Raw genomic sequence first — 13,926 nt, forward strand, 5'->3', positions numbered from 1 at the left:
AAAGACAAACTCAGCTCCTCCAACAGTGGAAATGGTTCCATTTTACCATGAACATGAGCTGAATAACATCTGTTTCGGGAAATAGTTAAAAGCTGAGACTTGGAAAAGATACAAAATTAAAATCCTTGGGCAAGAAAAGATCACCATCGTCTGTGATGTCCCCCCCTTTTCTTTTTTGACTCTTAATTAAGCACCGGAGGCGGTGAGTCTAACTAGGGAGAAAGACACCCGGGGATGCCATTGCATTAGGGCGTACAGTTTGTGCGCAGTATGAACACTCAGCCCAGGAGGTGAATGGAGCTAAAATTCGGCCCCAAGCTGACGGCACCTGCTGAATCTGCCTTAAGGGGGACGCCCTTTTCTAATTCTCACAAGGCACCAGTTTGGCAGTTGGCCCTGAGGACACCTACCATTCTTCAGTCTAGCCTGTTTGCTCTGAATTAAACTGTCCTTCCTGGAGATCTAATCTGGTTTGCAGTCCACATTATGCGCCGGGTGTTCTTAAACTTTATCGAACATCAGAATCATCTGCAGGGCTTATTAACACACGGATTGCTGGCCTATACCCCAGTGTACCTGATTCTGCAGGTTTGGGGCGGGGCCTGAGAATCTGAATTTCTAACAAGTGACCAGGGGATGCTGATGTTGCTGGTCCAGGGACTTCACTTTGAGAAACCAGGCTATAAGCTACAGGCAAGAGTTGCTTTTTATTTGTTTGTTTTTACTTTGGACCTTTTCCATGTTCACTAACGACAGCCTCCCTGAGGCTATATAGACCAAAGGAAAACAAGCAACTTCAGGTACCCAAAACTGAAGTGCTACCCTGGCAGACATTTGGCTTCTGTACCAGGGATGCACCCATTTACCCGAAAGGTCCCCCAGCATTACCCTGAATAAGGGGCTGAGAAGACGCTCTGCGGGCAGGGCCGTTTCCATCCATTTGAATCGAGCGTCTGCGTCTGGGTAATGAAGGAGCCACTGTTTTGCCCCCAAGCAGCTCAGCCCGGGGGTGATGCCAGCAGTAACTTACATGATGGGTGGGGTGGTTCTCAGACCCCTTGGTGAGTGAAAAGGCGGCTTGTTTTGGTTGGGGCTAGGACTGTGGATACAGGGGGTGGAGGCCTTCTCCGGGGAGCACAAGGCGCCCTGGCGGTCTACATCCACTAAACCACATGCTGTTTTCTGCATTCAGATTCAGAAAAGGCTTTTTGTCAGCCGGCTCCTCGAGTTCTGTCTCCACCTAACCCATCTAAAGTAAACAGGTAGGTGTTCTCTGTGAGGTCTCTAGGACCAGAGACATCCCATTTCCTTTGATGCATTACTCTAGCGCTGGGCCCCTGTAATAGTCTGAGATTTTTCTTTTCTTTTTTTTTATATTAAAAGTAAAGTCTCTCCCTTTACCTCAGGCTTGGCTTAACAAGCCGGTCCCCACCCTCCATACTCCAGGAGGCCGCTTACCAGAAGCCCACCCACAATTTTTTCTCCTTCTATAGCCTGTCTCTACTCACACCCTCTTTCCTGATGGACAAGCTTGCAGTGTTCTGTCCTCTGAACCAGGACCCTGCTACCCTGTGTGATGCTGTGTTTCCTTAAAAGTCCGCTCTGGCATCCTGGCACTGGAGAGAAGTCTATTAATGTGCCCCGTGTCTTCTCGGTCCTCAAGGTAGCAGATGTTTGGCCCTTCAGGTCCCCCTTCACTTGCTAAGCTTCTAATCAGTTTGAGCCTATTATTTTTTGAATATCCTTTTGATCCCCGCTTAATGTGGGTTGTAAGGAAACATGAGCTTGGAGGAATCCAAGTTGGGCGGACCAGTTCTTTTTTAACTTTTGCTGGGGTCTGTGCTCCCTCTAAGAATCTGAGAAAAGTTCCCCAGAAAAATACAACCAAAAAGACTGGTTTAATGACCAGGGGAAGTAATAACAGGAGCCTTTCCCTCTGCCTGCCTCACAAGAAACAATCACAGATAGGTCTTAGGGAGACACCGTGACCATGTGCTGAGCCAGATGAGCAGCATCCTGGGAGGGGGGTGTTAAGGGAGGTGGTGATCTTTCAAAAGAGTCTCTTCTATGAAGATGCAGAGCTGGGAAAAACTGCAAAAAAATAAAAAGCCCGAGGCCTACAGAACCATGTTTCTAAATAAATAAATAAAAAAAATGTGGCTTAGCAACAGCTAACAACATTACTGACAATCACTGTCTTTTGCCCATTCAGTCCAACCTGTCCTGTCACTTAAAATTTGATAATTTCTGTTCTGAAGAGGAAGGGAACTGGTGGAACAATGACAGAAAAGCACCAGAATGCAATCGTGCTCACACTCAGAACAAATTCAGTGTGACTTAGGGTAAGGCCAGGGAGAAGGGCACCTCCTTGGATAATCAGATTTAACCCAAGCCACCAGCTGGGTGAGTTTGTTTCTATTTATAGTCAAGGACACTAGCGTCTGACCACTGATCCTGGGACTGCTGAGGGTTCCCGTGGACAAAACGATAGTGCTGAGGAACTGGGAAGGGTGGTCCATCCACTGTGGGATGAGGCAAATGTTTTCATTTACTGGAAATGTGCAGAACTTCAATAGTTTTGGGGGCACCCAGACCTCTGCCCTGGAATTCTCACCGAATCCTTGTTTTGGGTGAGGGAGTGAATCAAAGGATGGCTTTCACTCGGTATGACGCTGGAGACGGCTTTGATCTTGAAGTCTGGCATAAATTAGGATGAGACTGAAACCCACCCAACGGCGTATGATGGAGTCCTGTATGCACGTCAAGTAAGCAAGCATCAAACACACTGAGGCCCTATTTCCTCGAGAGCTAAGGACTGTCGTTCTTTCAGATCAAGCTTCTATCATTACACTTTCCCTCATTATGTTCCGTGAGCTGTGCTATTTCCAGTCCAGGAGGCAGGAGCCCTGCCTTTGTTGTCATCTCTCTAGGTAGCGTCTGAAGCCAGATGGACTGCAAGCCCAAGTCAACACATTATGAAACTGTCCTACGGGTTATTCGGGGAAGTAGACTTACCATACCACTCATCAACCCACGCAAAAGCCTGTCTGTGTCCAATCAGCAGAATGTCTCGGACCACCTGGAAGAGTAAAAGGAGGTAGAAATAATACCACGTTGGATGAAAACTACCTGGAAAATAGATTGTTCCCAGTTCTAGGAATCCTGGCAATGGGAAATTTCTCCATCCCTCCGTCCCTAAGGGGTGACAATTGTAGCTGACGTGCACAGATATTGTACTTGCTCACCCTCAGCCCTTCCCATGTCCTTGGTGTAAATTAATGTCCCTCTTACGTGGAAGTCGGGCTGGAGGTGTGTACACACCAATGAGAACAACTTGGCAGTCACATGGCAAGGACTGCAATGACACTCCAGACTAATCACCTTGAGGTTTTTCTCTCTGTTTATCTTTACCTAAAACAAGCTCTACCTTTCATGTGCAGAAGGGTGTGTCTTGCTGGCGCCAGGAGGTCATACACGTTAGAAATCAAGAGCTTTTCTGGGCAGCAAGTAACTTATAAGAGCACTCAACACTCTTTCTTCTCTTATGAAATATCTTAAATCTTGGTTAATTTTCTTTAAATAAGTGAAGGTGTGGGACACAAGATGAGTAAATGTCTTTCTAGGTTTGACTTTCATGTAATACAAGGGGGGTGGGGTGGGAAGCAAGTGTAGTCAACTATCATCGAAAGAGATGAAATGAGAGACCTGAACTAGAACAGAACGTAATGACAATGATAAGCCTGACTGGAGACAAAAGGAATGACACTGTTTCTGATGGTGACACGTAATGGCAACAGTAGATGAAGAAAAATAATAGATACATAGTTTGCCTGCATGCAGCCTGTCCATGTGCTTTTATTTCACCGTATTCCTTTTTTGTCCCCCATAAATACGCCTTTTTATGTTTATTGGACACTCACGCTCTCCTTCCAACATCCCTTTCTTACTGCCCAACAAATCTAGCAATTGTCAAAAAACCTCTCTCGTGGAAGGTTCGAGCACGTTTCAGTAAGTGAAGGATTTTAATTTTGGTGAATTTGCAGAAACAAGGGAAGCATTTATAACAAAGTGTTTATTATTCCAGCCTCTGCCTATCTAGTGAGGCTTAAGGAGGAAACATATCATGAAAGTAAGAAACACAAAGCCGAACACACTTGAGTGCCGAGTGTGTCGAATTCATGGAAATCAAAAGAACAGCATCGAGGCATCGGTAAATAGACCCTGTTACGTTAAGCACAACACAGCTGTCTGCTTGGAAACAGGAACTCAAGGATGTGCTAATAACTCGCTTTCAAACGTTCCTTCCCCTCAACTGTGAAAGGATTCTTAAAAAACAAAAGTGTTGAAAGGCCCCCATGCCAACGCTGGCCTCAGACACTCATTAGCGACGCCCGCGCCAGGGCAGGTGTGTTCTGGGGCGCCGATGACACTTCATTCTATTTGGAAACGGGCAACGGCGATGCCTACGCGAGAGTGTGATTCTTACAGGTGTTTTAAAGACATAGGTCCTCAAAACTAGCCAGAATCACCTGGGAGAAAAGAAACACAAGGAGCCCTGTGGCAATCTAAATATGCTCTGTGAGAGGAGGGAATAATAAAATGCACTATGGTAGTGGCCTTAGGAAAAGATCATTTTCGGGGGGGGGGGGAAGAAGGGGGGATGTTGTAGGAAGTCAAGGAAGTTACAGCCTGAGGGACAGACACAGAGCTGAGGCTGCAAAATATTTACTCAGAACCCTGACTGTCTTCCTGCTTAATAACTGGGACACAGCTGGACAGCAGGAGGTCCCGGAACTTGAGTTCTAGGTGTTTCGCTCGGCTCCCACCTCTGGTTGGGCAGAGTGAATTCTGGGGCTCAGCAGATCGGCACACTTCTCTGTCTCAAATTTGTTCCAGAGTCTGCTATTATCATGAACCCAAGGTCAGTCTACTCCTTGGAAGTATATTCAAGATTTAAACATTTTTATTGTCCATTGGACCCCCTATTTTATTGTCAATTGTCGCCCGTAGACAAATCCATCTAAGTAACAAAAAGCTCAGCACATTAAGGTTAAATTCCAACGCCTCCAAAAGAATTCGAGAAAGCTATTTTTTTAAATCAGCTTTTAAGTGGAAAAATAAACAGATATCCAGCCTATCTGGAATGCAGAGACAACGTGGGCAGTATTTATTTTTATGGAAATGGAAGGAGTTACAAAGGCCAATGCTCAACACGCATTTCCTATTTTCCCCCCCCATAAGGGCAGGGGTCATGTTAGAAACCCCTAACAAACCTAAATCATTAGCAAGGGAATTCCTGCAATAAAGTTAATGAGCTTAGCCAAAGTGGGCACAGAATTGAAATCTGTGTTTTGAGGTTGTTCACAATTCTTTGTTGACAGAATTATTACATGAGCAGAAATTCTGCGGTGCACCATCTAATGGGACTCCTGGGATTTCTTGTTCTGTCTCTTGGGGTGTCCTCTACCTTAGGGGGTCTACATTTGAGGACCTTTAAGGTGATAATTATCCTTGGGGACTGCACGCGCAGGTAAACCCTGTGCCTCTGCCTGGCACCCAAGTACCAAGTACAAGCACCCATGCTTGGAACATCTAGCCCAATGCCAAAGGGAGGTGTATGTTTGTTTGTTTTTAATTTTATTTTTCAATTAAAGTTTGCATTCAACATTATTCTGTACTAGTTTCAGATGTAAAGCATGGTGATTAGGCAATCACACACTTTATAAAGTGTTCTCCCTGATATTTCCAGTACCCACTTGGCACCATCCATCATTACTACAATATCATTAACTACATTCCCTAGGCTGTGCTTTCATCCCACGACTGTTTTGTAACCACCAAGCTGTACTCCTCAATCCCCTTCACCCAGCTCCCCAACCATCAGCCTGATCTCTGCGTCTGTGAGTCTGTTTCTATTTTGTTCACTGATTTATTTTGTTCTTTAGATTCCACATATAAGTGAAATCATATGGTATTTGTCTTTCTCTCTCTGGCTTATTTTGCTTTAGTGTAATACCCTCTCGGTCCATCCATGTGGCTGCAAATGGTAAGATTTTACTCCTTTTTTTACGGCTGAATAATATTCCATGGTTTATGTCTGTGCCACAGCTTTAGTGCCCACTTGTCTACTGATGGGCACTTGGGTTGCTTCCACATGGGGGAAGTATGCTTTGAACACCCAGCTTCCTGAATATACACGCACAACAGACATGGAGGTACAGAGTAGGAGATGATGTAAAACATCTATCACGGAAGAAAATTAAACCTGTCTGTAAAATGCATTTTCATGAAAATAGGGTTGTCCAGATGTAGTTAGCTGGTGTTGGCTCGGCACCTGTGCATCATTTACTCCAGCTCACCATAGAGGTAGCTACATTGTCTGCAGCTCGGGAACTGCTCTTTTGTTCACTTACCTTGTGTACAAATTGTTCCACTCTGGTCTGAAGCCCCCAGACCTCGAACTTCACAGTCACCAGCTTGTAGGAACACATGATGGGCTGATGACTGTCTCTCCAGCCTTCCCGTAACTGTCCCCGTCCTGTCTTCTCCGACTTGAAGTGTTTAGGGTCCTAGAAACAATATACCAAAGAAATGGTAACTTAAAAGGTCAACCGTCATTTATATGAAAGGCCACACCGTGTAATTCCATTTACATGAAATATCCAGAATAGGCAAATCTATGGAGAGAGGAAGTAGATTAGTGGCCTAAGGCTAAGGGACGGGCATGGTATAGGGAATAACTGCTAAGGGAACAAAGTTTCTTCTGGGGGTGATAAAAATGTTTTAAAATTAGATTTAAGGTGATGGTTCAAAACTTGGTAAGTGTGCTAAAAACCACTGAGCTGAACACTTTAAATGGGAGAGCTCTCTGGTATGTAAATTATGTATCAATAAAACTGTGGAAGATACATAAAAGCAATAAAAATGTTATATGCTACCTCAGTAGGATTTTTCAGTGTGTGCACCGGCTCTGGGTTTGCAGATATTCCTGCATACATTAATATCATGACGGTCATTACCCTAAGCGCATGTTTACTGAAGGTGCGCTGTGAGCACAGGACAGAGGCGGGTATTTACCTTACGCTCTCCCTCCACCTGATTTCTTTGTCCTGAGGAGGGTGAAAGGGCATCAGCTGTGTGTGTGGCCTGGAGGGTGGTCTGTGTGTGGTCGCAGAGAACTTCCCTCCACACAGAAAACAGACTCAACTCTACTTTTGGATATCTCTGTTCCCTGACCTGCCTCCAGGGTCCCTTCTAACTTGCATCAGTTGCAGGAAAATGGTGGGCCTGGTGATCTTAAGCGTGGGTGGCATTTTCGAATCTTTGGTGAGAACTCTGCCATGCTGTATTTTTATCACCTGAAACAACCTGGAAACTGCCACTGAAATTATATGCACGGGCCTGGAAAGATTACGATAATTTCACAACATGAGAGAGCCATTAAGCACGGGGTCTGGCCCATAGCAAGCATTCCACTAATGTAAACCTCGACTGCACTTCCCAACCCTACAGTCCAGGGCAGGGACAGCCATGCTTTCCCAAAGCGCCCTGCAGTTTGTAGTAAATCTGATGGTTAAGGCCATGGGACCCATTCCTGCCTGCCCTGCGTTTCTATACCACGTGCAACCATTCAGGTCAGGAGATGGATCACCAGGGAGACTGTGGTAGATGATCTCCAAAGACAGGAGCCATCTATTCCTTTCCGCACTCGGCTCCTCTCATCAACAGGTGGAGGCCACCTGCCCTCCCCTGGAATCCAGCCTGGCCTTTGCCTTGCTCTGACCAATGCAACATGGCAGAAGAGACACTGTGTCGATTCAGGTCGTGCTAATGTCCGCTCCATACTTCTTGAGGATAAAGCAAGACCCTGTAATATCAGACGTGGAACGCTGGTGGGTCGCATTGCCAAAGCAGCCAAGAACGGCGGGGCCTCGGGGCAAATTTCAGTTCTGAGTGAGACGGGAAAGGTACTGCCTGCCCCGAAGACGAGGCAGGCGCTTAAATCTGGGTGTGGTTCCTTATCGCGCCGCAGAATTATGAAGTTACATCAAGGTATCGCCAAATAAGGTTTTAGGAAAAGGCTAGATAGAAATGAGACGTGCACTGTATTTTTAGATGCAGAATAGGATTTTTAAGATGGAAGTGATAATTTAGTTTCACATCCTCGATTTTATGCATAAGGGCGCTGAGGCCTGAGGGAAATGAAATATTTTGCCTCAAAACCACACGCGCTTGGTAACAGGTCGGGGACTAGAATCCCAGCCTCTCCTAATTCTAGCCCAATGTTCTTTCCACTACATTTACTTTTAATACTAAACAGGGAGAGGGTGTTTTTGTTAGAGCCAGATGCCAAAGAAGCAATTAACAGTTGGGCTTTTTACGGCAACAGTGTGCTGATTTTTTGCAAGTCTGGAGTCCTATCTGCAGCTGCTGATTTCATCTAGGAAATCTCAGACGTGGCCACATTTAGGAATTCACGTTCAAAGAGCTGAAGGGCGGTAAGGGGGAAGGACTGACCAGAGAGATCCTTTAATCAAAATTCAGGATCAGAAATGAACATCCAACTGAATGCCTTTGAATTAAGATGGGGGGGGGGGGAATCTAACCCTTGGGTCTTACCTGAAATATTCTGGTTGCAAACTTGTCTCCTTTTTCCCATTCAGAGCCCATCGCCCCTAATCCTGGCCCCCACCCCCCAACCCCAATACCCATTTCTCTTGAAATAATTTTCAACTCCCACTGTCCCACTTGAATTTGTGAGCATAAATATCTAAATTGTCCATTTGCATATCCGTGGACCTTCCTTATAACCTTAAAATTTTTATTTTCATTTTTAAAATATATGGTTTGTGTATCTACAGCTATTACAATATCTTAGTCCTGATTCAAACTCTGTCATATCACTTACAAACATTATAAAAGAACTGGGTTGTTTCACATTTTAAACTTCCATTTCCAGGTTTCCTTATTTTAAAATGAGGTTTATAAACCTCCACCTTTATCTCTGATGCTACAAATCCCCTGGACCTTCCCATACTTTGGTTTCAGGGTTTGGCTTATTTTAAAAGGACATAAAAGTTTGACGTTAGTGTGACCGAGAGATTACACATCTTCAACCTCCTGTATCCCAGCCCAGTGTAATCAGAAAATATGATGTAAGTTCTCTGCAGTGGGGCGCAGGTGACTCCCTAAAAGTTATGTTCCAGTTCTCAACGCCAGTAACTACGGGTGTGATTTTATTTGGGAAAAAAGGTCTTTGCAGATGTAATAAAGCTAAGGATCTCGAAATGAGATCACCCTAGATTAAGAGTGTGGGCCATGCCCTGCCGGGTGTGGCTCAGCGGTTGAGCATCAACCCAGGATCCAGGAGATCGAGGTTCGATTCCCGGTCAGGGCACATGCCCGGGTTGCGGGCTCGATCCCCAGTCGGGGGCGTGCAGGAGGCAGCTGATCAATGACTCTCTCATCATTGATGTTTCTCTCTCTCCTTCCTCTCTGAAATCAATAAAGATAAATTTAAAATAAAAAGAGTGCAAGCCGTAAGTCCAATGACAAGTGTCTTTATCAGAAACAGAAACGGAGAAGATAACACAGAGAAGAGGCCCCATGACGCTGGAGACAGAGACTGAAGCTATAGAGCCACAAACCAAGGAGAGCTCCTGGAGGCCCCCGAAGCTGGAAGAGGCGAGAATGGTTTCTCTTCTAGAGCGCTCACCTTGATTTGGGGCTTCTGGCCTCCAGAACCGCGAGAGAAACTGCTGGGGGTGAGGGTCAAGGCTGGCCCTCCACCCCTGTGCTTGTCACGTAACTGGTCTTGGTGGGGTCCCCAAGTGACCTGAATGCACAGCCAAGATTAAGCCACTGCTCCAAGATACAATATCATCTCAGGGCTGCCTGACTCCGGGACCTGGACTCCCAAACCTTACACCCTGTGGACAGGAACGGTCCCACCTGAAATGCTGGTACCATCTGCCGGAGGAGAGCCAGTCTCCTCATCTGCAGGAGGGTGTCAGTGCTGACTCCCTTGTGCGGCTGCTGCAAGGCTTCAACTGGGTAACGTAGGCAAAGTCCCCGGTCCAGCACCCAACAGAGGATGTGTGATAGACAGGAGACATCCCAGGGAGATAAGAAGCATCCTCTAGAGATACTGTAAAGCAATTTCCTCAAATCTCATTAAGCCCCTCAAAAGTAGGCAGCGGGAATGTCCGAAGAGCTGCAGGATGGTTATTACTTTGTTGTTATCCTGTGGTCGAGTGAACAGAAAAATGCCTATGAGTGCAACAGAAACAAGACCGCCAACCATCACGCAGGTGTCCCTGTGCCAGGGAAGGGCTGGTGGGCACTCCCATTTCCCAGGAACTGTCGCCTGCTAGTGTCTGTGAGAACGGCGGCAGAAGAAATCCCAAGAGAAGGTTTTTTTTTTTAACGCTCACCCAAGGATATTTTTTCCATTGCTTTTCAGAGGGAGAGGGAGGGAGGGAGGGAGAGGGAGAGACAGAAACACCGACATGAGAGAGACACATCGACTGGTTGCTTCCCGCACACACCCCGACCAGGGCTGGGGATTGAGCCTGCAACCAGGTATAGGCCCTTGGCCAGAATCGAACCTGGGATCCTATAGTCTGCCGGCCGACACTCTAACCACTGAACAAAACAGGCTAGGGCCCGAGAGAAGAGTTTTTGCTTTTTGGACGCTATGACTAGGTTCTGGGCCAAGGACAAGGGACAGTCTCCAGCCTCAGGACCAATTCCTTCCTCTCTGTCTCACGTTTCCATGGCAGGTTCCAAGATGACGAAGCAGGGAGCAAAGTAGATTGCCCTACCGCAGGCTGCTCCCTTAAGGATTTCACTGGGGCTCTGTAGCCACAGGGGGGCACGCGCAGGAGCCAAGGTGGGCACTTCCCTGGTGGGTGAACACACTGGGCGGCTGCCTGCCTATAGCACGATGGGTCAGTCTTGAAGTCAGACAGGTTCTGAGCATCGTAGGGGTTTCTTAAGAGCTTTCCTCTTGAAGGGTCAAGAGCTACACACTGACAAGTGCAATCCTTTGCTTCCAAAAGCCTTCCTTCTATGCAAGGGTGGGTGTCTTTCCCTTATTGGGGAAACAGTATTCAGTTGCTAGGGCTGCAGTAACCAAGTACCACCAAAGGGGTGTCTCAAACAACAGAAATTTATTGTCTCACCCGTCTGGAGCCTCCCAGTCTGAGATCAAGGTGTGGGCAGGGCTGGCGCCCTCTGAGGGTAATAAATAATTTATTTCTTGCCTCTGCTAGGATCAGGTGCTTTGGTTTGCTGGGAGTTTTGGCATTCCTTGGCTTATAGATGCACACGTCATATGGTGTTTCCTCTGTGCACGCCTACATCTTTGTCTAAATTTCTCCCTTTTATCAGGACACCAGTCATTCTGGATAAGGGCCCTCTCGACCTCATTTTAATTCGATTACCCCTGTAAAGACCCACTTTCCAAATAAGGTCACACTCTCAGGTACTAGGGGTCGTGAGGTGCTGAGCCCCACACTCTGCAGCTGTAGCTGGGTCCCCGGGGCGATGCGGAATTCTCTGAAAGCCATGCTCTTGCCTCCAGAGCTCTGCCCAGCAGCTGGCTGGCTGGGCATACGCCAGGCTGCAAGTTTTCCTGGCTGGGGGCTTCTAAATTCACCCACAATGAGAGCTCTGGCTCCAGATCCTGCTGTTGCTCCCCAGGCTCTGGCAGATGGCACAATGGACCTTTGCAGTCAAAGCCCATCTGCATGGAGGAAGGTGAGCTGGTACCAGGGCTGTCTCCCTGTGGCCAGATGGACCTCGCTGGCCACTCTTCTGCACGGGACATCTTTAGGAGGCTTTCTCTTTTCAAGGTCAGGCATGCCTCCCGGCCTCATCCGTCCGGTATGGACAAAGCAGAACAAAGGCTACACTGCGGCTTCTTCCTTAGTGTGCCCAGGTGCAACTGTCCCCGAGTTGGTTAGAGTCAGTCTCACACCTGGGAGGTGGGAGCAGGAGCCTCCGGGAGATCCTGGACATGAAGCGATATTAGTAGCCGATTTTCATTGAGATACAAAGTCTCTGTGATTAATTACACTTTTGATTTGAACCACAAAGGACCCTATCCAACAGGGGCTTGCCCTGCTAATTGAAATGAGAAGTTTTTGATAAATGTTAAATGGAAAAGAGCTAGGTAGTAACAGGCTAGGAATGGCTACATTATGTAACTATAATGTTCAAACAACATACGTCAGCTCCGCCCCCCCCTCCCCTCCCGGGCATCTGGAACTTTTCTGGAAGACTCCAAGATGTTGTGGATATTATTTTCTCATAGCCCTCCAAAGGATGGCTGTTTCAACCATGTAAAATTTAGCCCTAACTTCAGACCAAGATTTCTTGAACTCAAATCCATAAAAATCAAGGAACTTTCAAAGAAGCTAGTCCCAACAGACCACACACTAAAGGATCCCATTCATATAAAATGTCCAAAACAGAGAAATCTACAGAGACAGAAAACTGAGTGGTTGCCTAGGGCTGGGGCGAGGTGGCTTGTGGAGTAAAAGCGCAGGGGGGTGAGAGCTAAAGCATTCAGGGTTTCCTTTCGGGGTGAGGGACATGTTTTAAATCTGACCGTGATGATGGCCGCACATATCTGTGAATACACTAAAATCCACTGAATTCTACACTTCAAATGGGTGACCTGTATGGTATGTGAATTATACCTCAATAATGCTGTTTAAAAAACACACACAAACAGAACTAAGGAGCTTTCAGAGTGTGCTTGAGAACTGACCTAAAACTTGACTTAAAAGGTCAACTGCTATGCATCAGCTTAAAAAAACACCACCACCAACCTAAATGCAAACTGCAGCCAGAAGCAGCCAATTCTTGCTTTGTTAGCAGTTCATACCTAAAGTGCTATTTTTTCAAGCACTGGCTCTTGGCACCGGAGTGCACCATGAACACGGAGTGACTCAGGCTACTGCTCTGCAGTGCCCCTCTTAAAGAGCTCGACGCATAAGTGTGTCTGACACATAGAAAGGCAGGCAAGAAGGTGGCTGTGGTGGGGGACTGCTTCGCACATGTTCCGAGCCCTTCTTGGTTATAATTCAGGGCCAGAAAAACCCACAACTCTGTACTTGGGGAAGAGGGAGCAAGGTGAGAATGGAAAAATCTGAGTACACCCCACAAGATAAGTTAATAGTCAGCAGTCTTGAGCTCTGAGGGTGACCACTGAGAAGATTAAATCGAGAGAACCCCAAGAGAGGTGGTCAGAAGACAGTGATGGGAGGAACAAGTGATCATCCTAGCCAGTGCTCGTGAGATGCTTGCTTTGTTCCAGAGCCTGTGCTGGGAACCCCGGTCAGTTAGAAGTGTAGGTGGGCTAGGACTTGTGACTGCCATCCACAGTGGCAGTCTTGTGGGACGGTCTTGTGGGACTGAGCTCCTAACTTGGGGGATCTGATGCTGTCTTCAGGTCGGCAGTGTCAGAACTAAATCGTTGGAATTTCAGAGGGAAAGGGGTGGGGAGTGGGAAGAGATTAATTGAAGAACTTATATGCATATATGCATGGCCCATGGACAGGCAATAGTTCAGTGAGGGCCTGGGGAGGGGGTGGGAGTGGGGTGAAGGGGTCAGTGGGGGGGAAAAAGGGGACATCTGTAATACTTTCAACAATAAAGATAATTTTTAAAAAAAGAATTAAATTGTTGGACATCCAGCTAGTGTCAGGGAATTCGGGATTCGGTTGGCATCAGAGAAAACACCCCAGAATTCTCCTCATAACAAACCTATAAGCTACATTGCCCAGCCCCCTTGCAGACTCACCCTCTTCCTCAGCCCCTGCCAGGGGCACCTTCCACAGTCCCTCCTTCAGATAGCTGCAGGTGGGCAGCAGGCGCCGATCTCTTTGTTCCCCTACAAACTGGTGGGGCCACCTTGCA

General features: G+C 46.9%; 1 protein-coding gene across 1 annotated transcript in view; it reads right to left on the minus strand.

Annotated features, from left to right (window-relative positions):
* PITPNC1 (phosphatidylinositol transfer protein cytoplasmic 1) overlaps positions 1-13,926 on the minus strand; it is a 184,380-nt gene that overhangs the window by 13,974 nt on the left and 156,480 nt on the right. Inside the window, exons 7-8 of the mRNA XM_087826317.1 lie at positions 6,414-6,569; positions 3,016-3,079 (exon numbers count right to left, since the gene is read on the minus strand). Of these exons, the coding sequence (XP_087682443.1) occupies positions 3,016-3,079; positions 6,414-6,569 (220 nt within the window). The remainder of the gene's footprint in view (positions 1-3,015; positions 3,080-6,413; positions 6,570-13,926) is intronic.

Source organism: Miniopterus natalensis, chromosome 17, assembly GCF_054644295.1.
Source record: "Miniopterus natalensis isolate mMinNat1 chromosome 17, mMinNat1.hap1, whole genome shotgun sequence".
Classification (NCBI taxonomy): Eukaryota; Metazoa; Chordata; class Mammalia; order Chiroptera; family Miniopteridae; genus Miniopterus; species Miniopterus natalensis.